Below are 25,471 nucleotides of genomic sequence, written 5' to 3' on the forward strand. Positions count from 1 at the left end.
AATCTGACAATAAATGGGATGAAGTTCTATCGAATATATATATCGCTACGTATAACTAAAATAAACCTCTATTGTAAGAAGAAATAATTTAAAACTATCAGAACATTAACAAAAATATCAACTGACCAAGATTTTGAACAAAAAAAAATATTTGTGATATTGCTTTATTATAAATATAAAAAAAAATATATATTTTTTTTTTCCCTCTGCAAATCCCTAAATTTTTCAATAAACTGGAACAATCACACTTTCAATATATAACCTTTGTATATGAATATATGAACATGTTTGCGCGTGCGTGCATGTGTATGCGTGCGCGCATATTTCCAGTATTATTTATATATTTATGTAAATATAGTATTTTTATCAGAATATGGTAAAATAATAGTAAGAGAGCAGTAAGTAAAATTGTAATAAAAATTATGCATTAAAAAAAATTCAGTTTTATAACATGTTATGTATTGTTTAAGCAACATGTTCTAACTGTAGCATACTTTATGTATCCCTTAAAAATATATATATTTTTGCGAAAAGAGAGAATTCTATTATTTCGGTCCAGCTCTTTCTCTCTCTCCCTTCTTTTGAGGACGCCCTGTACATCTCCACATATGGTTTGTATTAATAAGAAAGAATACTAATACACAGTTCCAAACGCTATCCTGCTGCGGTGTAGATTCTATCCAATATCCAATCTGCTAATTCTTGCGTATTCCGATTTTTAGTTTTCTATTATATATTTCTCCTTTCTCTCCCTTCACTCTTTTTATTTCATTCCCTCTTTCTCCCTCTCATACACGCGCGCACATACACGCCCGGTCTTTCACGCTCTCCTTCCTTTCTTAATATAAACAATGTACATTCTAGCAAGATATATTATGCTGTATGTGTATGTATGATATAGACTCTATTGTATTGTTATGCATATTGTTTCTTTTTTGTTTTCTTAATTCACGTTCGACTTATGCGACGCTGCTCAACAGCGTTCATCTTGCGGACTTGATTTGCTTTCGCTCTTACGATCGAAATCCGGAAAAATGCTTTGTATTATCTATGATTAAGGAATTTAATTTCCAAACTTATTGTTAACGGTATATATATATATATATATATATATATATATATATATATATATATANTGCAAGCGGGTTAACGCGCGACTCGTTTAACCCGACCGTGAGTGCCGCGAGCATCAACTCCGAGTATATGTATGAGTATATATATATATATATATATATATATATATATATGTGCGCGTGTGTGTGTGTGTATATATATATGTATATTGCCAATTATTTAGAAAATTTCGTCGTTATCGCAATTTAATTCTTTCCACCGTGTCACAAATTGCCCTTCCATCTTTTCCCTCCCCCCAAAACCACTAAACCAAACCGCAAACTTGTCATTGTTTTTTTTTTCACGAATGACATATGTGACGTGTCCGATATATCAATATTTTATCATATAATACATTACATTTACATATCGATTGTATGTGTAAGGATGTATCCGGGTAGGGGACATAGCGATAAAATGTAAATTGCAGATAGCTTTCTTTATATAGCTTTTCGTTCTCTGTACTGTTCTCTATGTATCACAGCCTGGGCCGCGCCACTGCCTTTCTCTTACAACAATATATAATTGTTTATTCATATTTACCATTTTTCCTCTACCCTCATTTGAATTACGCGCGTATTGTCGCGTCTTTTCCAAATCATGCAGAGTTTCTCTTCCCTCTTTTCGTTCTTGTTCTTGAGCCGGTCTCACACGGTTCGCATGAGACTGTTCACGCGAGCGATCGAATATTCGCAACTTTATAAATGAAAGGGGCGTATCGGTAATTATTCGTGGACCAAGATAAATCACCGATGTCAAATGATGGGATTTTTCAAGCACACGTATTCCGTTACTTTTGTTCATATACTCTTATTTCATTCGGCACAGACGTTTATATTATTTTTTTCAATATCTTCTATTTTTTTCCCTTGATACCTCACACACACACACACGCGCGCGCGCGCGCGCGCACACGCACGCACGCACGCACGTACGCACACGCACGCACACACATATATATATATCTCGCTAAAGCGCGTATGCTACTATAGGTCCGTAATCCTCTCACTGGTACGAGTGTGTGAGAAATTTCACCATGTGACATCACTGAGATCAAATAACTGTCGCAATTAAATAATTTTCGATAGATGAATATTAATGCGTGGAGACACAACGTTTTACAAACAGGTGGCTTTATAGATTTGTCGAAGTCGATAATTCCACGGATCATACAAATTTGATAACATGTGTGTGTTATGTGTCATGGATCTTTGGTAACACAAAGCCTCCATCTTTTGGACTTTCATTTCGTACGTCCATGACACTATATAGATCTTTGGTACCGCGATTCTTCATCACAGATATTCGATCGCGTATATCCTTGTTAACATGTCGTAATCGAACGGACCTCATTTGATCCGCCGCTAAATCCTTTTAATGAATCTTCGATCTTTTTTTCTAATACAATTTTGTCTCCGTGTTTTTGTATAATAAAAATCATCTCTCTCGCGCTGTGCCATATGCGAACAGTGTGGGGCCGGCTTGTATATGTCTTTACAAACTGTATAAAGATCCATCTAGGGTGTCAACCGCTAGAAGTGGTGGATCGTCGAGACACAAATGACTATAATGAATCTAAAACGGAGTCTGATACAGTATGTTGACGGTGAGGCAGTGGCATAGTGGTGCACTAGTACAAGAGTTGCGCAGGCCGTTTTCCACGTCCATGCGTCTATCGACGCCGTTGCTGCTGCTGCTATCGCGACGTCGAAGAGCTTCTTCAGCCGACCGGCGCAATTGCCGATGATCGGCGACTGGGAAACTAGGGCACCACGTCCCAGATTTCGGCGAGGAAAACTGGCAGCTTCTTATTCTTAAATTTCAGGTTCAAGCACATCTCACTATTTTGATTGCCGAGGGTTCTAAGTTCCGTTAGAACCGAAAGAAGCTTCGCAAAGATCGTGCCGGATTTCGGCCTACGACGATTATCCACATATGCTTTCAACGTTTTCAAATAGATCTCCTGGAGTTTCTCTACTTTTTTACTTTCCACCAGATTGGGTCTCTCTGTAAAGTAATGATTATCATTGAATTAAAAAGGTGTGATATTCTATAAAAATAATTATAACAAAGAATATATATTGTGTAGTATAAAGTATGAAATGTGAAATAGTTAATACAACATAAAGTGTATAGAATGGATAAAAGTATTTCGATTTTTTACCATGTACGCGAAAAAAAAGTTTGGTTGAATTTACAAGACAGTGAACGAACCAAATGCGATTTTAATTGAAGGAAACAGAATTTCTGATTCTTATGATTAAAATCGGTCCTAATAACCAGAAATCCTGTTTTTTAAACCAAAACGCGTTTGACTCGTTCACTGTTTGGTAAATTCCACTAAACGTTTTTCCGATATTAATTATCGTTTGTGTGATATTAATTATCGACAGCAATTGTAATTGATCGAGCAACGTGAAGATAGCCTGCGCGCATTTGCAAATCTATATTTTCATATAGTTACTTTCTGATTTTATACATTGCTTATATTTGTTTATATATCTATATTGTATCGTTAAGTATACACTATATCTATAATATGACATTTAATCACCGTGTGCATTATCGATATTTATTAACATACATTATTGTCCTACTAAAGACTGAGGATTAATAGTTCGCAAAGGACAATTATGAATGTAGTATTTTCGTATGTATATTATCGTAACATCATTTGTTGAATTGAAAGAAGTTGGTGCTAATATTATTTCTTTCATAAAAATAGTTATTTTAATTTCTTCATTAGAGCTTATAGCTACAAATATTGGTAATTATACCAAAAATATTAATATGTCCAGAAAATATCAGTAAAACTCTGAGTAATTCATGAATAAATTCTGAGTAAATTTCGGAGTAAATTCATTGTCATTCAGAGTAATTTTGAGTAATTCAGAATATTTTTGAATAATTCTGAGAAAGTAAAATAAAATAATTTCAACTAATTCTTAACTTCTGTATATTTATAATGATAAGTTCTAATCATACATTTTTCTTAGAAAATCTCAGTATTTGCAAGAAATACTTAAAGAAAATAAATAATTTCGGAAAATATCAGGAAATAGATTTTTAGAAAAATGCAATTTTTTTCAAATTTAATCAAAGAAATATTTTTCCTGATTTTATCTATATTTATCTCAAAGTATTCCAATTTATAAACCTTTTCAAAAAAATTCAGAAAATTATTTTCACCAAGGTAATCCATATACTATTAGATATTTCCTGTATATATATGCGCTATAATGTGCAAATAATATCCTGTATATATATCGCATATATATATAAATATACACATTTCATATGCATGAACTAGATATACATTACGATGTATGGTATATACATGCAGTGATGTATAAATTCAGCATGCATATACTTTACATATAATATCGACCGTATTCCATGAATATACATATTTTGTAATAAACTTAAGTACTCAATAAGCAATTTGATAGCAAATTGTCGCCAAATTGGCATCAAATTTGCTCAAAACTTGATGGGAAATCCGGTGTCATTTGTGTTCACTAAAATCACAAGCACTAAAATGTAATAAGCTCGTGCTTCATCGCCAAAACCGAACGAAGACTTTCGACGCACTGTCAGCGGAGTCAGCGGCTTCTTAAAATCGTGAAAAAATCATCGCGCGGAAACTTTGTCGATGATCAATTCATTTTTCTCTTCGAAAGCGTCAACTTTAGACACGTTTCACGGTCGAACGAATAAATATATTTTTTGATGCATCAAAAAGGCAAAGTGTCGTTAAAGATGTAAAATTAAGAGCGTCTGTCGGGTTTGATGCGACATGCTTAATGTGCAAATCTTGCGGAGAGATTTTCGGAGCAACCTACATATACCATTGACTTCATCCAAATCCATCGGGCGTCTACGAATTTGACAAAATCGCAAACTCAATTTTAGTTGAAGTTCTTTCAATCACTGCTATATAATTGTTGCTCTATCTTTTGAACTTGGTACACAGTGAAAACAACGTCATCTTTTCACACACATTTTGATAGTAACAATTGTAACATTTGTACGACGAAAGATTTACTTGCAACGATTCTGCTCTGTACTGCATCAATAAATAAGATTTATATCTTGTATATGTACTGAATAGGTTATATCGGTGATCTACAATTGTAAACTTTCTATTTGCATCCTTAAGTGGACAAAATACACGATTACAGTATCCGGCAAATACAAAATAACAATTATAGTTAGTTGCAATTCCCTACCCAATAATATAACTGTTATATAACACACGCATTAAATAACAGTTGTATTATTGAGCAGGAGATTACAACTAAACATTTATATAACCGTTACTTTGCATTCGCTGGGTATATTCTCGCCTGAGAAAGTAGTGTAATGCTAATAGCAATATACAACATTGTTTAAACATTTTTTATATTAAACCTTTCTTCTGGTGAAAATCCATTTTAGGACATTCACTTAAGGTCATCTGGAGTATGTCAGTCAAGATTATGGCTTATGACGATAGCACGTAGATAGTTTTCAGAAGTTCAATCAAAATTAATTGATATGTTTAAGCCAAAATATGAAACAAACGAGAAAGAATCTCACGTTCTGTTACTTGCTAATATGTACGGACCTGAAAAAATGACGATAGCGGTGAGCAAAGCGTACTCAGCATTGTTAACCCTCATGGCGTACATTTGCCGGCAGAATCGTAAAAGATCTTCGATGGTCTCACCCATCCCGGCAACGTTATAGCTGTCGCGTGTATATGGTTGGTTGTTAGCGAAAATAATGCTGTCGGTTTGCACGTCGTATTTTCTTGCCATCCGCAGCATCATAACTTCGCTGGAGCATGCCTTCAACAAAGTGATCTGATCCTCGCGCATCAACTCGTTGAAGCCGGGTAGCCTCTTTGAAAACTCAACGATCAGTTGAACGGTCAGGATCGTGATTTCGGTGATGTGCCTGAAACTATAGTCACTCGGATCCTCGCCTTCCATTGGTTGATTCTAAAAGATTAAACGTATCACGTTAGATACAAAATTGTTCAATGCGATCATTTAAATGTCAGATTAATAACTTGTCATTTAATTAGATTTATAAAAGAAGTTTGTAAGTATTTCCGACAAATTTTGATGCTTCTGATGCAAAATTTCATTTTGTATGCACTTATTTATCGTTTAAATTATAATGAATCTTCGCAGTTAATTAGATAAAATTGCGTCATTTTTTTAGATTCTCTTAGTTATATCAGTACACAATATAAAATATATAAAGTATGACGATAACTAATTTGTACAACAGAGGACAATAAATGATTTAGAGTGGAATTATATTCATTTAACAGTTTAATATATAGAGGAGAAAGTGATATTATAATCCCCCATTTATATTTTGTACAATAACTTTATTAATAATCAATATTTTTAATTGAAAATTTAATAATCACATTCGTCAAATTGTTCAATCAATTCTAGACTCAAATGAAATATTTATTACTTGGGACATTATTTATAAAAAATGTGACAACGCTGCATAACGGGAAGAATAAGGATGACTTATACTAATTCCAATTAACCTAACCAACTGATTAACTCAACGGGATTGATTGAATCGCACTGATTAGTTTAGCTAATTGACAAATGCGATCGATCAATTCCGTTGAGTTAATCAGTCGATTAAGTTAATCGGAGTTGGTTGGTGCAAGTCACCCTAAGAGTAATATGGCTCCTCATTAAAATAAATTTAAAAAATTGGTTTTCGCACTGATTAGTTATATATATATTTCTCCTCATCAAAAATTTTAAATTATTTTTATTAAATATGTAGATATTATTTCTAGAATGCATTTATAATGTTCGACAAATGAATGGAAACACTGCGAAAAAGTTTATAATATATCCTGAGAATACACAAAAAATGATATATAATATAAAAAAAATATTGTAGTCACAAAATTCCAGTATTAATCGCTGCCAATAGATAAAAACAAATAAAAACAAATAAAGATTAATACAAATGTGTCTTCTTTTTCTAAATTTATCCTCTCTGTCTTTTATAAATGGAGTAATAAATTCCAGTATTCATTTATACCACTTATAACAAAGGCAGAGTCTGATGTCATCACGAATTTTGCTCAAATTGGAATATATTGTAGTATCAAGCTCTCAATACTTGACAAGTAAATTAGCATTTTTTATTATAATCGTTAATCAATATTGTTGACATGATTATAAACGTTGAAATATGCAAGTAAAAAATATTACATATATTAATCGTTCAACCATAATTTTTTAGCATATTTAGGTTATTGATGCGTTGCCTAATCGTTAATTGAAAATTATATTTCGTAAAAATTAATGTTATAAAGAAGAAAAAGTTGAGTAGAGCTAGGTTCCAACACACAATGTGAAGCGTGTTGCCGCCTTACCTGCTGCGCCTTTCGCTCGCTATCTGGCAAACGTGTTTTCGTAAGCGATACTTACAGCGCGAGAAACTTTGCAAGCAAATTTTTTGTGGATGCTTAAGAAATGTGCCGTCTTACTTGCCTATCAAGTAATGCGGGTTTGATGCTACAACATATTCCAATTTGAGCGAAATCCGTGATGACAATATCAAACTCTCCCCTTATAAGTATCAATGACTCATGTAAAATAGTACTGAAGTATTTAGAGGCTCAATTGCTAATAAAGGTTTTAATTATTATGTGCAGTACTTCAAATAAGTAATTAATTCCTGAGAAAGACATCGCATCAGTAATTTATTATTAGAGCTCAGTAGAGATTACTAAAGATTACTAAAGATCAGTGATTATCAATATGTCATCATTATCACTAAATTATTTTATATTATTAATATCTTTATAATTTAAGTATTCACAATTATTATCCGGTAGTAATAAAATTACTGAGATACAATACTGTATTACTGACAATAATACTTTTTTGTAAAGAATGTACCTTGAAAACGTTTCGAAATACTCGAAAGTAACAATGCATTGTTACAAATACTGGCTATTGTGTATTGGCATATCAATTCCGCTATTAAATAAATGATTCCACAAATAATTTCATTCCATTTCATTTCCATTTATTTACGAAAATTGCACTCCTTTGGTATAAAGATATAAAAAGTAATTAATCACGAGCATAAGAATTTACATGTGGAAAAATTTTATAACAGCATATTTAAAGATTGCCAAGAACATATAATTTAAAATAACGTTATTATTGAATTTATTCACATGCAATGTTAATCTATTTAAGAGTTTTAATTTGTCATAAAGAATGCGGTGTAATTTAATATAAAAGAGAGGATAATTCCTTAGGATTCGAGTGAGAACATTGAATAAGACCAGCCTTAGTAATAAAGGGCAATTAATTAATCTTCTCGATACTTTAAAAAAGAAAATTAAACTTGATGCTTGAGTTTTGACAAATATAAGCGCGGACTTCACAGCGATAGTAAAAACAAATAGTCGACGTGCTGCACGTTGTTGCCAAATTTACGCTTTAAGGCTTACAACTATCACTATCTAATTCATTGTATATTCAAATGATGTGGTAACGCAGCACTAACTAATCACATGTGTGTACAGTCTGGCGCACAAAAGCGTCGGCTAGACTGCTTCAAAAGGAAATTATTAAGAGGCTCTACTACTGTGATATTCGTTGAAGGATAGGGGAGACTATGCTTTGTACTAGAGACGCCAGTATTACTTTCCATTGTGACAAGAACACGTGATTTTTATCGAAAATCCTTAATATTTTCTTTAAAAATTTGTCACTTGTTAAAAAAAAACTGTTTTTAAAACCTTTACGAAGTCTCATCTGTACATTCACTTTCTCAACTTACTAGCAACAATTCCAGTTGTTTTCTAAGTTTTATTACCTTAAGTTAAAAATACTAATTTCTGAAGTTAAAAATATTAGTTTCTTTGTATCCTATTTCATATCACTCATCATTGGATGAAAAGTTTAACATTCTTCTTGGATTTGAATCCAACACAATAAAAATATGAGTCTTTAAAATATATATCAATACATGTGAAGTCACCATTAAAAAATAAACTATATTTTTCCTTAAAAATACTCCTAAAAGTGTTCCCTCTTTTTTTCATTCATGTCATGGTACTTTCTGTTTAAGGAATACATATTTATAGATCAATAATACTAATAATAATATATAATAAAATTGAATACAAAATACGGTACGTACTGTGATCCTTTTTAAGTCGTCCTCACTTGGTTGCTCGAACTCGCATTGGAAAGATACCAGCCTGTTTATCAATTCGTCCTGTTCTGGACTGATAGGCGTAGGCGTCGGCGGTTTCACACAAGCATAAGGACTAACGGGAGTGAGAATGCCACTACTTCCAGACCTAGATAATGATTCAGCTTCCGCTGGCTCGATTTTAACACTCATTTGATCACCTATCCCGGCACTACCTGGTGAACCGTTCATTGTTGTACTGTTCGGCTTATCTTTTTCCTGCAAAGGGACAAGATAAACATATAAATGGTCATATAAGAAGTATTTTGGAATTTAAGAAATTGCATATTTAATTTTTCGTAATTTATTGAGAATCCACAATAATTTTTAATCAAAAATTTAAAAAAAATTATGACAAATAAAAGCTTTGATATTTAATCAAGATGAAGAGAAATTAAAAGTAAAAAGCTATAGGCAAATAAGAGCTAAAAACTGATCTCGTAGTTAAATATTTCAATAAATTAATTAATATAATCATACATATATTAAGTGCAATAATATACAATTCTTTTAAAGTTTCAATGTCATTTGTCCATATGTTTCGATCTTTGTTTAGGAAGAAAGACAAAAATAGAAAACTAATATATTGCTAAATCGATCTATTAAGTGTGTAAGTTAATTCGATATTTTTAGTTTCACTCATTTCATACAACCATTCTGAACTTACTTATTTACTATTTTAATGCGATTTTAGTGTGCTGTTATTTATATTTATAAAATACAAAGTTAATAAAATAACTCTGAAGAATTCGACCGCGCGACCTTCACACGTGGCGCAGCTAAGATAACGCTAAAGTCTGGCAGTAAACTTTAGCGACGTATATCCCGAATAGTTTTTGGCTAAATGGAACTTAACCCTTATCGGTCGTAAGTCACCTCTCACGTGACAACAATACTTCGTCGCTGCGGTCGTATGTCACGTAGGAGGTGACAAGTTCGCATATTTACCGAAACCAGCTACAACCTAGTGAGAATCACGCATAAAAAGCTAGCGTCCGATAAGGGTTAATTATACTATTTTGGAAAGCTTTTGAGATAAGTTACAAAAATATGCAATGAAAAATAGTGTTTTATTTAAGAAATTGAAGGTGACCTTCACGTGACTTTCAAACGACTATTCAAGGTCAAATCGATGACACCACTTTATGGTTCCCTCGAAACCATATAACTTTTGTATAAGACATTTTTTGGTAAAACTCATATTTTTTCAAAATATTCTAATGCCCTGACCTTTTTTTACATCTTGTATGTATAATATTGTTAAAAAAAAAGGTACCTAAAAAATACTTAAAGTCTATATATTTCGTCTATATATTTCGAAACGTTAATTTAATGTTCCTTGCTTACTGGGTATTTACGTATTGGATATACACAGTATCAGAAAATTACATTTTATATATGAAACTTTTTGTTAATAACTTTTTAATAAACAATAAGCGACGGCTGAAACCTTCTGAAGGTTACTCAAGAGTGGATCTTCACAACCTCCACAAAATATATCACTGTCAAGATCATTAGGGGATAGGTCCCCTATTCGGCATATTTACCTAACGAATAATATATAATATAACGAATAATAATATAATGTAACGAAACGTGCAGCGTAATCTTAAAAACTAGCGGAAACATAATGAACATCGACGAAGAGCATGTTAGGCACTATACTCCTTTCAATTACGAAAAAAACATATTGCTAGAGCCGTGGATATGATTTGTAAGATTGGTACAAATGCTAGAGAGAGCGTAACGTGTTATGAATAAAATATAGAAAAAAAGGATAAAGAAGTAGTGTCAAAGGATTTGTTAGGGAAATTTTGTTCCCTATATACATCATCTAACCTAAACAAAAAATATCTAAAATGTCGAGGCGTTTCAAAGGCGTTTTTAAGAAGCGTTGGAACATAAAATATCTTAAAGATATCATTAAGACGTCTTATGTCCCGATTTTAGATATTGCGTTATCTGAGAAAAATATGTTTCGGAACAAATTTAACTAGCATCAGTAAAAAGAGATGAAGTTGGCAGCAGTGACAATTACTGTTGTTGCGTTTCATATCTTCTACCAGTAAATCAGTTATCAACACGCTACTCAGCTGCTGAAGAAGATGATTATTGCATTCAATATCGTAATCAAATTGAACGAATAAAAGAGAGACGGTTGAAACTTGCTGTTGAAATAATAGAGATAACACATATTAGATCATCCAAAAAATTCAGAAAATCCTTGCCATTCGTCGCGCTTGGGGTCAGTTTGCTCGGCAGTACATTCACCGAAACTGATGAATGAAAGTTCATTTCAAAGAGGGCGCTTTGCTTTATCAATTGCCGGTCTGGTGTTGACAAACAGAGCAAGTGATGTTGGATGGCGCGATCACGAAGATGGACAGCCAGAAGCTTCATTTGTGCAATGTTATGCTTTTTTGCTTTCGGAAGGGAAGCACCGTGATGGAGAGACTACCCGTGAAATTTGCGACATTTACGACGGGGAGGATGCTGTGTCAAATCAAACAGCCGTTCGTGCGATTTCGTAATGGTGATTTTGAGCTCTAAGATGGCCTACGGTTTGGAAGACCTTTCACGCTACTTGAGGATCGCCTGAAGCTAGCAATCGATGAAAACCCTTGCGGTAATGTGCTGGAACTCTCACAGAACTTCAACCCCAAGAGTATGCTTCATGACCATTTGAGGCCATTTGAGAGGGCTGTGAGTCACCTTGATGTCTGGCTTCCTTACACATTGACTGAGCGCAACCTCTTCACTCGTGTTGACGCGTGCGACGTGCTCTAAGAAAAAGTTCCAAGGATTTTTTTGAAGTAATTGATTACTAGTGATGAAAAAACTCTACTGTAATGTGTCAAAAAAACGATCATCGGGGGAAAGTCGGCTGAACCTCCTCGAAAGGAGAGAGGAGAGGAGCTGCACCCAAAGAAAGTCATGCTTTGCATCTGGTGGAGTGGCAAGAATATTGTCCACTTTGAATTCCTTCCAGAGAATCCACACAGTCGATTCTAACAAATACTGCGTCTAACTAGCTAACCTGAAGGTAACTCTTGCCACGAAGCAACCAAAATTGATGAATAGGAAGGGCGTCGTCTTTCAGCATGATAACGCGAGATCACGCGTTTCATTGGCGGTTCTCTGAAGACTCATTGAATATCGGACATCTTGCCCCACTCTCCATATTCCCCATCTTCCAAATGCACCAAACATTGCCCCTTCTATCACTTATTCCGGGCAATACTCCTTGAGGGGTAAAAAGTTCTATTCGTTGGAAAAGATCAAAAGCCACCTGACTGCATTCTTTGAGAGAAAGCTCAAGACATTCTACGAGCGCGAAATTTTCTCATTGTCCGAGAGATGGCAAAAAGTGATAGGTCAAAATGGACAATACATCATAGATTAATTGTCGATGGAACAGTGCCAATAAATTTTTGTTTCAGTGCTTCAAAAATTCTCAGGATTTTTTGGATGATCTAATATAAAGCGCGAATAAAAAAATAGACGTGATTTTGAGTAAAATGAAGTCGAATTATATACTAATATTTTGGCATAAAGTAAGCCGTATTAAATCAGTAATTTTAAGTTTAAGATATCCTTTAAACTATTTTTTGATATGCTTGAATATTAAAAAAACAATAATTCATATGCTCGTATTAAAAAAAAAATCTTTTTAACTTTATTTATTCAGTTATTATAAAAATTACTTATTGTTTAAGGCAATAATAAGTATCCAGTCTTTGACACTAACAGCTAATTTACTTGATAGAAGATACGAAACACAGCACCAATAATTTTACATGTTGCCAACTTCATCTCTTTTACTGGTGTTAGCTGAACCTATCTACAAATACACCCTTAACATACACAAAAATCACTATTCTATCGTCATAATAACAATAATATAAATGTATTGGTAATATATGGAAATAACACAAATAAAATTAATTTCAATAAGAACTTTTTCAGGAATTGGAGAGCTTTTCATAGGTTATGAAGTTGACAGTCCTAAAGCTGAGCGCAGCAATCGTTAATCAAGGGTTAATGGAAAGACGAGGGAAAGAAAGTAATTGTAGCCTTCAAAAATCATTTTGAAAGTGCAAGTAATTCCGAGCATTGATCTAAGTGATCAGCTATGTTCTGATCAATTGCACAAATTTGAGAATAAGGAATTGTAGTTACAACTCGACTAAGATTTCACATAAATTTAATTCAAAAAGTGTATTGCATATTTGGGAATAATTCATGAAACAATTACTTACCATCTACAACAGATGAGACAAGTTCATAAGAATGGGAGACGGATGTGATTATTATAGATGATAAAAAGGGCGCTTTTGATAAAATATGTTTTTGTTTAGTTTTAAGAGAAAAAATTTTCTATGTCCCTTGATAGGAACAATTTGCTGAAATATTCTCTCAATTGACCTCATTTCATTAATATTCGCAGTTTTCAGTTTAATTAAATAAATTTTATGATATATATTACAAAATTTTTTTATTACTTTTTAGAATTATATTTTAATTTTCATTACATTTTATAACATTACATTGAATTTCATGATGAAATAATTTGATGATGAATATAATTTATTTTGAAATATTTTTTATATATTTCAGTAATTTTTCAGTAATTTTCATCTCGCTGTTCATCAAATTCATAGTATATCAATATTCGCATATAAGGAAAGTTAAAGTATATTGTTGAAATTTACTGAATTTAACTGAAAACTGCGTATATTAATGGAATGATAATGAAATGGGCTAAATCGAGAGAGAATTTCAATAAAATTTTCAACAGGAATAATATTCCCATCAGGGCCAATTCATCACGGGTAATATAAAATGAAATTTATACGACCCGAAATACTGAAAATCATGGATAGCACCGGGCAATTGTCGACATTGACTAACAAGGGGAGTGTCAATAAGCGCCGTCCTAAATTTGGCTAATTTTTATATATGTTATAGTAATCCCTTCCTTCTAATAAAGCCTCATATAATTGTTGCCAATGAGCACTAGTTTATAAGAAATCGTAGTTGAAAGTTTTCCGTGCTCCTGGAGTACCGCTTCAGTAGGATCGAAATTCAAGTAGTAAACGTGGCTCAGCGAGTAAAGAGCGCGACTAGATCACTTGACGTCATTCGTTCGATTCCAGCTTGTTCCAAACTTTTTTTTCATTTTTCTGAAGTATACAATAAAATTAATTATTAATATGTGAATCAATATAGTAATATAAAAATTAGTTATTGTTATTATTAATTATTAATATATATATATATATATTAGTCGACTATATATCATCCCAGCATTATTACAATCATTTGCACTTTTGAAACGAAATTGTAGGAAAAGTAATGAGACACGCCTATCAATGGATAAATAAATTATTCTTTTAAAATTCGGGAAGGGATTTTATTTCAACGTTACATTACTAATCGTTATATTACTTGAGAATGCTTGCCTATGGTGGAGTTTTAAGATTTGTTCCCTGCTGGGAACGACATGTCAATGGTATAGTTTTTGCTTTCCGTTGACCCGTTTCTTTCACGTTCTAATTTTATAAAATATTAGTACAAATTTATTAACATACTTCCTTATAATTTTCGTCCTCCATAATTTCGTCCGACACTATGTGATGTTCTTCTATGACGATTTGTCTATCCAATGCCATATCTGCAGTGTTGTTAAGAATTTCAACTCCTATCGCAATGGAAACTGATGACATTTCATCTGGCGATGTCTTGCAAAACATGTCCATTTTTTTCAACATATTTGTGCAATAAATTACAGCATTTACAAGCTCATCTTCCCAATTATTATTCATCTGTGTACCGACACTAGCAGCATTTTCCTCTGCACTACTGCTTTCACCTTCCATTTTTCCTTCTTTTGCACAAGACTTCTACTGCTGTCCCACCGGCAGTTGTCGCTCGACTGGATGGTTTAAACACTAACAGTCGACGGGCAAACCGACAGGCAAACCGAAGGTTTCCCCCTATCACCCTCCTCACCCCTCCAATGAACGTGAAAGAAACGGGTCCGCAGGTAGTAAAAACGATATCACTGTCATGCTGTTCTCATAGGGAACAAATCTTAAAATTCCACCATAGGCAAGTATTCCCAAGTAATATAACGACTAATAACTTAACGTTGAAATAAAATACCTTTCTAAGCTTAAAAAAAAATTATTTATTTATTTATTGACAGGCGTATTTTATTACTTTTCCTACAATTCCGTTTCAAAAATACGAATGATTGTAATAATGCTGGGATGATATATAGTTGGCTAATTCATATATTGATAATTCATTTTTATATTAATTCATATATTAATATTTAATTATACGAAGCTTTATTAAAGAGATTACTATAACTATTATATAAGATTACTTTATAAAATTTATTACTATATATAAATTAGCCAAATCCAGGACGGCGCTTACTGGCACTTCCCTTGTCAGACAGAATAATTAATTTGCTCGTTAACTACGATGTGCGATAACGACGACTTGCGATGTACGAAACATACCGGACACCCTGTACACACGCACACACACGCGCATGCACGCTCGCATGCACGCACGCACACACACGCGCACGCACGCTCGCATGCACGCACGCACACACACACACACACAGAGAATGTCCCGAATAACGCGTCCGAAACTTATAACACGGATACCACAGGTATCGAGTAAATAAATACGGTCGAAGTTATCTTTCGAACTACCACATAAAGTTTCGAGTTATCGAAGAAAATAGATAGGCGAACCAGCGTGCGTGATTCGGTAGACGGAACATATAGAAAGAAAGATATCTTTGACCGTATACGCGATCATGACATTTGCGAGTCGTGGCTTGCCGTGTTCCACCGCGGGATCTGTATTTTGCCGTGTCGCTGTCTTTCGTAGCTTTGGACTAGCAGATAGTTAAACTCTAAATTGAGAGATATATATATGTATACAGGATGTCCCAGAGTAGCCTTACTAAAGCTCATGGAAGAATATATATATATATATAGAACGGATTGAGGTAAACATAAAAGTCCTATATCATGTTGCGATATTCGCAATAATTATGGAGATATAAAAATTGCGCGCCAAGCTGGTAAGGGAGAAGCGTTTGAGCCGCTGGAGCTTACAGTACGGTTCACTCTCTCTAGCAATAGTTGCGGAGCGCGGTGAGGGGAACGACAACGCGCCATTGCTATGCTTACACCATCGCTCTTATGTCTCGCTTATATACCGCTCCTAGGCTCGCGTCGACAGGTACTCCCATGAGCTTTGATAAGGTTGATCTGGGACATTCTATATAAGTAGAACTCTGTGTATGGTGTGTGTGCACTATCTTGTCCAGTATAATTCCCCCACCCAACGCGCTCTCGCGGTCGAATCCAACCTACTTTGTTAACTTATTAACTTTACTTTTTCTCAATTCTTCATTTTATTTTATTATTTTTTCACAAGGTATTTGTGGTGATAATAATAATTTTTAATTATTTTTTTATTAAAAGGGGACATTAAAACAATAACCCTTTTTTCTTTCATGATCATTTAATAATCATTTTTTCAAAGTTTTTCTCTTTTTATCTCCTTTTTATATATTATTTTTATATATTTATTTTATATATTATTATGTGTTTATATTATTACATTTTACTACACTTTCTTAATGTATTGAGTGTCCAACAGATGAGTTTTAAGATTTTCGCCAAAATAAAGATTGTAATGTATTTTATATTTCAAGTATTTTACATATTTTGCGATATATTTAATTTATTTTTAAATATTTTCTAACTTACTGTGAATATATAAAGTGTCTAGTTGACAGAATTAGTTGAAAAAAATGCTTGTACCGGTCTGAATCTGATCAATCTTGTTTATTAGGGAAAGCATTAGGGCATTGTTTAAAAAAGCATCATCCATTAAATAATCAATGATCAAAAATATCGATTTTTTTCTAAAAACTATCGAAAATAATTGATTAATTTCTACATTTTTGACGAACAGATATTTAATCAAGAGTATTTTCTGTTCCTGCACTGGCTGCACTAACTTGCACCAGTACTCTTTTCTCTCTTTCTTATCAAATCTCAAGAAAGAGATGAAAAGAGAACTAATACAAGGTAGTATAGCTAACGCACAAATAGAAAACAAATTACTTCACATTATCTCTGTAACTTCACATTATCATATAGTATTTCTGTAATTTAAGTATTCAAAATTATTAAGTGCTAGTAATAAAATTATGAAATACAGTAATTTTTTTTACTGACCAGCCAATTTTCTGTAAAGAATCACAAGTTTCCAATGTTTAAGGTCACGATTATTAAATATTTTTACAGGAAAATATTACTAATTGATCAGTAATAAATTACTGTTACATATACACAGTATTTTTATTACTATTAGCTAATAATTTTAAGTACTTAAATCGCAGGGTTGCTAGTATTTCAGAATAATTCAATAATATTCCATATCATTTATTATTAGCTAGCAGCAGTGATTAATATTGAAATTTGTAAATATACGATATTTCTTATATATCCCATTTATCTGTACATTTTATCTGAGGACGTTTCTGTTCGATTATTGAAGTGAAGCAATGATGACCGCGGCGAAGAAAAGGATAGATGATTCGGATAAGGATCGAAATTATGGAAGAACACATATATGAAATGAAAAGGTGTAATGATACAATGAATGAAAAAGCAAGTTTTTTTTTATTTAACCCGGGAGTAGTAACCTTATTTTCTTTTTACGTAAACGATCACCTGAGATCCCGATCTCTGCCAAGAGATGCTAACTTCCATGGGCTGTATTTCCATGTGGTGTATCCTGGGTAGTGCTAAAGCAACTCGCAACTTTTATTTGATTTCAATTATGTTGTAAAACTCAGAAAGACCGCTTTTTCTTTCAATTTTGACAAAAAAATACGAAAGCAAAGCAATTCGAAATTTTAACATAAAATAACTCCAAAAAACAACGCATATCCAAACTTATATTCATACCAATTATTTTTCTTGTTTTTAAGTCTCCAATTATCTTCCGAGCAATTGATCTCCATTTTTGAAACACACTGTGTAAATATAAAACAAAAAAAATATTTTCCAATGAAAAGAATTTAACATATTCATTTCACTTACAATAAATGTTAATAACTGTATATGTTAGTTATATACAATAAATATTAATATTTAATAATTGCACCTCTATCTATTTTTCTGGATATTTCTATCAGTTAGTATCAGATGTAATGTAAATATCGCCTACTGGTGCTTATTGGGTATGAATATGTATAACCTCATTCAAACTTATTAATATCTTGTATTCATAATGCGAACTCTTATCATGCTTGACTAATTTTGTAAATGTAATGTAAATGACTAGCTGGGATCGTTTCATATTCCAACGAGTCTTCACATGCTTATGCTATGAATAAGACGGGTCACCAGCCAGTTTTTGTTGCACAGGTTAGATCTTTAATGTCCAAATGAAAGATAAATAGGTATGAGTTCCCGATCAATAAATAAAACCCACTGCGAAACATGATCTTTATTTTCTTACCGCTGGGATCTGAAATTATCGCAGATAACTATTCCCGAGTTAAACAAAATTATCTAACATTAGTTTGTTTAATCTTGTTTATTTCAGCATAATTTTATTGCAAATAGTATTCTATAATCACAATAATTTATTCCTGCAGCATTTATCATAACCAATGATTAAGCACGTGTCAAATAATTATTGAAATATTGCCAAATCACTACGAATTTCTTAGTAACTCTCAGTATTCAATTTATGTAATTTATTTTCAAGTCGACTTAAAAATCTAAAGTTAATTTTTTTTCTCTTCATAGTTAATAATTGTCTTTGAACACAATTTATTTGATGTTTTGCTATACGATTTTATGATTCATCGTATTATAATCAATTTGATGTAATAAGTTATCGACCCTTATTTCCCTTTGTTTGCTTAAATATGGTATTACAATATTTTTTAAACGATACAAGGATACATTATAAGCATGAATATATTAAGTTTGTCAGAGCTTGTCATCATCATCAGTGTCTATTTAATTCTCAAATTTAAGCAGCCGCCCAGATATCAAGCATATATAATTTAAACGTTAGATTTTGGTTTTTTATAGACCACTATTGATAACACTAACTGATGTCTTCAGGACGCAAAAATGGCAGGCAATATTACGAAAAGTTGAAATCACCAAAGGTACCACATTTCGACATATTTTTCAGGTGTTATACACAAAGAAAAACGATGCTATAACTCATGGACTTACCAAAGTATGGTAACTTTTGTGGCGTAAACCTTTTGCTATATTATACCGTCATTTTTATGACGGTATAAGAAGGTCTAGAAAATATTATTGATAACTGATCATCAGTAGTGGTCAGTATGAAATCAATATTAAACATCAAGCTGATGTGTGCTTGTTACTCAAAATTGAAAAAATAACAATGTTCTATATTAAAAAATTGTAACCTTAACATCTTTAAAAAATATAAAACTTACAGAAAATTATTTTCAATTATTTTATGTACCTAGTTTAACAAAACATTTTTTTCATTATATTTATTTATTTATTTTTCTCCGACTCTATTTTGTTATATCAAAATTGAAGCAGTTATTTAATATGCTAAGAAATTTTCAAATTGTGCGCTGCAGAAGATGGAGAAGGAGGGGGGGGGGGGTTAAGTATATTGCGAATATAATACAAATATATTTTGAATATGAGGGAAAACTTATTTTTTGAATAGAGGTTTATTACTCGATAATCAATTAATAGCTAGGCTAGATCCATAAGTAACAAGGTAACAGTTATTATTTTAAATGCACTAAGAATGTTTATATTTCACAGTGCTGTGCAAACTAAGAAAAATCGATAACTATAATAATAATAATAATAACTATTATAATAATAAGGAAAAGGACAGAAGTATTCCTCTCCGATTTTGATGGTCTTTGGATATGTTTCAACAAAAAATATTAGCATGTTTTTATATATTTATCTTGATGTTTAAAGGGAAGCAATTCCTCGAAAGTAAGAGAAAATTTCATTTCCAATACCATGAAACGAAATGTATGAAAAAATAGTTTGTGCAAAAATTGTATAGTATTTTATATTCTTTACAATTAAGTATTTAGATTTTTCGATGATACTTTTCAATTTATCCCCATGTCTCCCTAATATTTTCAGAAATTTTATAATTTTTATTAGAAATAAAATTAAAGAAAATTTTATATTGTATCCATATGTAACATGTTGATTTTCGAAGTCATATATTTGACAAATGTAATGTAAGTACCGCTACGTACCTTGTACTACAGATATGCGCTACTTTTAGCCCAGCTCTTATACGGAATCTGTGTGATTGAAACTTATTCCGCATCATATCCCAATATTTCAATTTTGTGTATATGTGTGGACACGCGTGCGCTCGCGTGTATATAGAGAGAAGGATGTGCGTGTATGCATGCATGCGCCGTGAGAGTGCGTGCTCTAAGTATATTATTATATGAATATGATATTTTTTTTTAACACATATATTATAATTGCGATGGATTACAATTTGTGCAACACTTGTATTGATAAAATTTGGCTCACTAACATCTTTGAATGCACAATGTGTTAAATATTTTTGCAACGTTTTGTTACGATTTTTTTTTTTAAAGAAACTTTAGCACTATTTGATGATAAAAGATACATATTTGAGATTTATATGTGAAAATAAATATTTGAAAGAAAGAAATAATAGTTGTGGTACACGTAGAGCATAGTATATCTTAAAATACGATCTACCTTTTGTGCTTTCTTTTCCTTTCTCTTTACCGCGCATTGGTACTCGGGCACAACGCATTCCGGCCTCATGCCGACCGTCAGGCACTTCTTCAGCCTACATTCCTGGCATTTGCGACGCATGTACATGTCGATTTCGCAGTTGTTACCATACTTGCACTGGTATACGGCGTTTCTTGTTATGCTACGTCTGAAGAAGCCTTTGCAGCCCTCGCAAGTGAGGGCGTTGTAATGATAACCGGATGCACGATCGCCGCACACGAGACACAGTTCTTCTTGTTGACGCGGTGTAGGTCCTTTTTTTTTCTTCGCGTCGCATCCTTCACTATTGCTACTTCCACCACCACCACCGGCGTTACCATTACCACCGCTGCCGCTGCTGCCATTGCCGCCACCGTTGCTGCTGCCATTGTTGTTGCTATTGCAGTTACCGTTGCCGTTGCCGCCGCCGTTCCCGCCACCTCCGGAATTACTCCCATAGCCATTTAACGAACTCGGCTGAGACAATTCGTCCCTACCTAAAATCAAAATACAAATTTATTTATCGGAATGCGATAAGTAAATTAAATGTAGAATTCTAACATTTGTAATATCTTAACATTTTAAATATGCTAATATATCTTGAATATACGAGAAGTGTTTCATTTTAATCGTTCCAGGCTAATATCTCAGGAGGAAATCATCCTAGCGAAAAATGTTTAATACAAAGGTTGTATGGTTTATGCATATCGGATGATGATCTTGGTCTTATTGGAGGTGGTGTTTAAAAATCATTTCAAGGTCAACTTTATTTTTTTGGATAGAATCATATAGTTTTTTTTTTAACACACGTTGATTCCACTGCTCACTATACGAGTTACTTTTTATTCTGATATTTTTTAATACGAGATATGAAATATCTCATAAAATATTCACCCTTTGATGTTAAACATTACCTTAATATTTTTTTATATAATAATATGAGAGAAATCGATTATTGATATTAATCATTGCACATTGGTGCACCAATGCATTTATAAAAGGCAATGAATTTTTTTAAAGGTTTCTCTATGTTTACTTACAGCGATCGATTCCACTTGCCATTTTACATATAAAAATATTATGATAATATCGAAAAAGGAATACTTTATGAGATATTTCATATCTTGTACTAAAAAATATCAGAATAAAAGATAAAATAAGTCGAAAAGTACTCGTATTTAGATGACCTTGCCCTAATACTTTTATATGTATAATAAATAAAAGAATCGATTTGTGTTAAAAAATTACACAATTCTAATTAAAAAAATAAAGTTGACCTTGAAATAACTTTGAACAACGTCACCTCTGAAAACAACAAGGTCATTATCCGATATCCTTTTAAACCATATAATTATATTATATTAAACATATTTGGCTAGGATGATTTCCTTCTGAGATATTAGCATGGGGCAATTAAAATGAAACATTCTGTATAAATAAGAAACAAATATTATATAAACAATTCTCAAATTGATTTATTAAGAGAAATCGTAAGGAAAACGAGAAAATAATTCAATATTTAATTTTTTATTATATGGGCATGTCGATCTCGCTCTTCTTTCTTTGAATACACTAATAAGATGACCGTGATATGATCGATTAGAAAATTGAATTTAATATATTAGGTGTACAAATTAATTCAATACCTTTATCTTTAATCAATCATAACTTCGTTTTAAATTTAAATATCTCCTTGCCATTTAATGGATTTTGAAGCACCAATTTTGAGATTTAAAACGTGCTATATAGCTTAGCGAAACTGACAACATAACCTCTCAAAACCGTATCGAATACGTTGGACATCGACAAGCAGCATATTAGACATTGCATTCTTTTTACTTTCTAATTAAAAAAAAAATGCTGCCGAGGCTGAAAATATGATTTACTCAGCTTTGGGGGAACACGCTGTTTGTAGGTAGCCATCATATTCGATACTGTTTTGAGAGGTTATGCTGTCAGTTTCGCTATATAAAGCATTTTAGACCTAAAGATTGGCGCTTCAAAACTCACTATATATATATATATATATATATATATATAACAGAAAGATATTTGAATTTAAAGCGAAGTTTTAATCAATTAAAGATAAAAGCACCGAATTCATTTGTTTATCGAACATTCGGGCGTCTCAATACCACACCCTGTATAACTTGTATAATACAAATTATCCATTTCCCTATAGTTATAGGTATGATTGCGCACTGAAAGAAGGATTTGGTAATATATACTAAAATTTGTTGAATATTTGTCGACCAAATATTTTAGTTAGTGCAACCAAATAATTTAGTTCCGCATATTGTTTACACAGTAATATAATTCTGTATATTGTATATTTAACATATGGAACTAAATTGTTTGGTTGCAATAATCAAATAGTTGATCGGCAAATATTCCCCAAATCTTAGTGTTTATCACCAAATCCTTTTCTCAGTACGATGATTACAAATTGTCCACCAAATATAAATTAATTCATAAAAATGTGTCATAAAAGTTCAAAAAGCCTCCTTTTGCGTGCGTGAGAAGTGGGATCACCGCTTAGCCGACTGAAGTGCAATGAAAGACAACAGGGCTTTGAGCGCTCTTATACAGGCGCCATGAAAGCACTCGCTCGCGAGCGGATCGTTCGGCCGATGCGCCGTCCCGCGGCGTACGCCGCGAGTCACGACTGCGTAGATCCACGCGCGAGACTGTCCCGCGCTCGCGGCAAACCAACTGCGCGACAACCCGGCGCTCGGGGAGCTTTTCGCTGCGGCGAGCCTCACGAGGCCCGCAACACGTGGGATGTCACAAAATTAGACCGACAAACTTCAGGATAACTTAACATAAATAAAGGACATCAAAACAAGTAATTTTTGTCAATAAACCCGTATTCGCAAATGAGCCGTTTTGATATTAAAGTGAATTATTTACAATTGTTCAAAGTATCGGCCATTTACATCTAGCCTCCATATAACATAAAATGCATATCGGTTATTTCATCAAAAAGAAAAATTTCCATTTTGAAAACACATTTCGGATAAATAATAAAGAAATGTTATGATATTGAGCTCGCAAATCAATAATAAACAATATTAATTCTACCTGTTTAAAAATCCCCCATAATCTTCAGTTTGATAAAGCAATTTTTATTCATGTTTTTTTATCAAGAAATAGCAACAAAAACTGGGATGAAAAAAAAATTGCTGATATCTGTTGAAGTAAATTGCCAACACTTCGAACAATTATTGTAAATAATTCACCATAGTGCCAGAATGGTTCATTTGCGAATTTGAATATATTGACAAAAATTATTTATTTTGATGTTCTTTGTAAGTACCTGAAGTTTGTTGATCTGATTTTGGGACAACCTGTATAGGAGCATGGGTTAATACTGGTCAGCAGGTAATATCGATCATCTCTATATTTGGACTGTGGTCGGTAGGAATTGAATCCTGTAAGCTTCTGTCCTCTTTGAAAGACCAAAGGAATTATCAGTCAAGAAACTACTATTTTACTAGTGTCTACGGTTCAGCTGTTACGAAAAGTTTCGTGGTTTTTCTAATCTAAGGATCACTGGTAAACAACTGTCGTAAATCAGTATATTTTTTCATGTTAAATTATTATGCTATTTTATACAATATGGCTCAACCAGTATAATGTTATTTGAAATTGACCATGGTCCATTTGTCTTGCTCTATCCTAAAGCATATATGGCATTCACATTTTCCTGAAAACCTCAACACCCTATATTTCAGAAACTAAGCCGTTTAGGACACATGTTTATATGAACTTTTTTTTTATTACTTTTTATTTGCAATAAACCAAAGAATTGTCCCCTTAAATATGACTAGATATTTAAGAAACACCTTGTATATATACAGGGCGAACCATGCAACGTGATCAGTTTAGTTTATTCTGCTGTTAATGGGCCGCTTGAAAATTTTTTTGTCTTGTATAACATGATTCAAGATAAACTTTAGGATAATCTTAAAGGTGTATATATATATATCGGTCTTGGACAGAAAAATCTTGCAAATCTTTGGGATTCTTGTCTCTTAAAGATAGAAGGATTCTATGCATATAGAAAATGTTATAATTTTGTTTTTTAAAATATTGAGAGGATCAATTAATTGTCTTTCATTGCTTTGACTGGTTCAATGTTCCCACTCGGGTTCTAAGAAATTATCATCTCTTTTGTAATTAAATTACATCGCATTCTTTATAGCAAATATAAACCCTTAAATAGATTCGCATTGCATGCGAATGATTTAAGTAAATTTTTATATATATAAATT

The 25,471-nt window shown here is 32.6% G+C and overlaps 1 protein-coding gene across 13 annotated transcripts in view; it reads right to left on the minus strand.

Moving 5' to 3' along the window:
* Nucleotides 1–1,405: 1,405 nt before the first annotated feature.
* The window catches only part of LOC106746303 (ecdysone receptor), an 82,767-nt gene continuing 58,701 nt past the window's right edge, over nucleotides 1,406–25,471 (minus strand). For 12 of the 13 annotated variants that reach the window (XM_014622772.1, XM_014622770.1, XM_014622769.1 and 9 more), the window contains 4 exons: nucleotides 21,180–21,694; nucleotides 9,304–9,576; nucleotides 5,720–6,095; nucleotides 2,876–3,120 (listed from right to left, as the gene is read on the minus strand). In XM_014622772.1, the coding sequence (XP_014478258.1) occupies nucleotides 2,876–3,120; nucleotides 5,720–6,095; nucleotides 9,304–9,576; nucleotides 21,180–21,694 (1,409 nt within the window). Of the gene's footprint in view, nucleotides 3,121–5,719; nucleotides 6,096–9,303; nucleotides 9,577–21,179; nucleotides 21,695–25,471 lie in introns of all 13 variants that reach the window. The other variant, XM_014622771.1, reaches the window with a different exon arrangement.

This window comes from Dinoponera quadriceps, unplaced genomic scaffold (assembly GCF_001313825.1).
Source record: "Dinoponera quadriceps isolate SergipeBrazil2010 unplaced genomic scaffold, ASM131382v1 scaffold566, whole genome shotgun sequence".
NCBI lineage: Eukaryota > Metazoa > Arthropoda > Insecta > Hymenoptera > Formicidae > Dinoponera > Dinoponera quadriceps.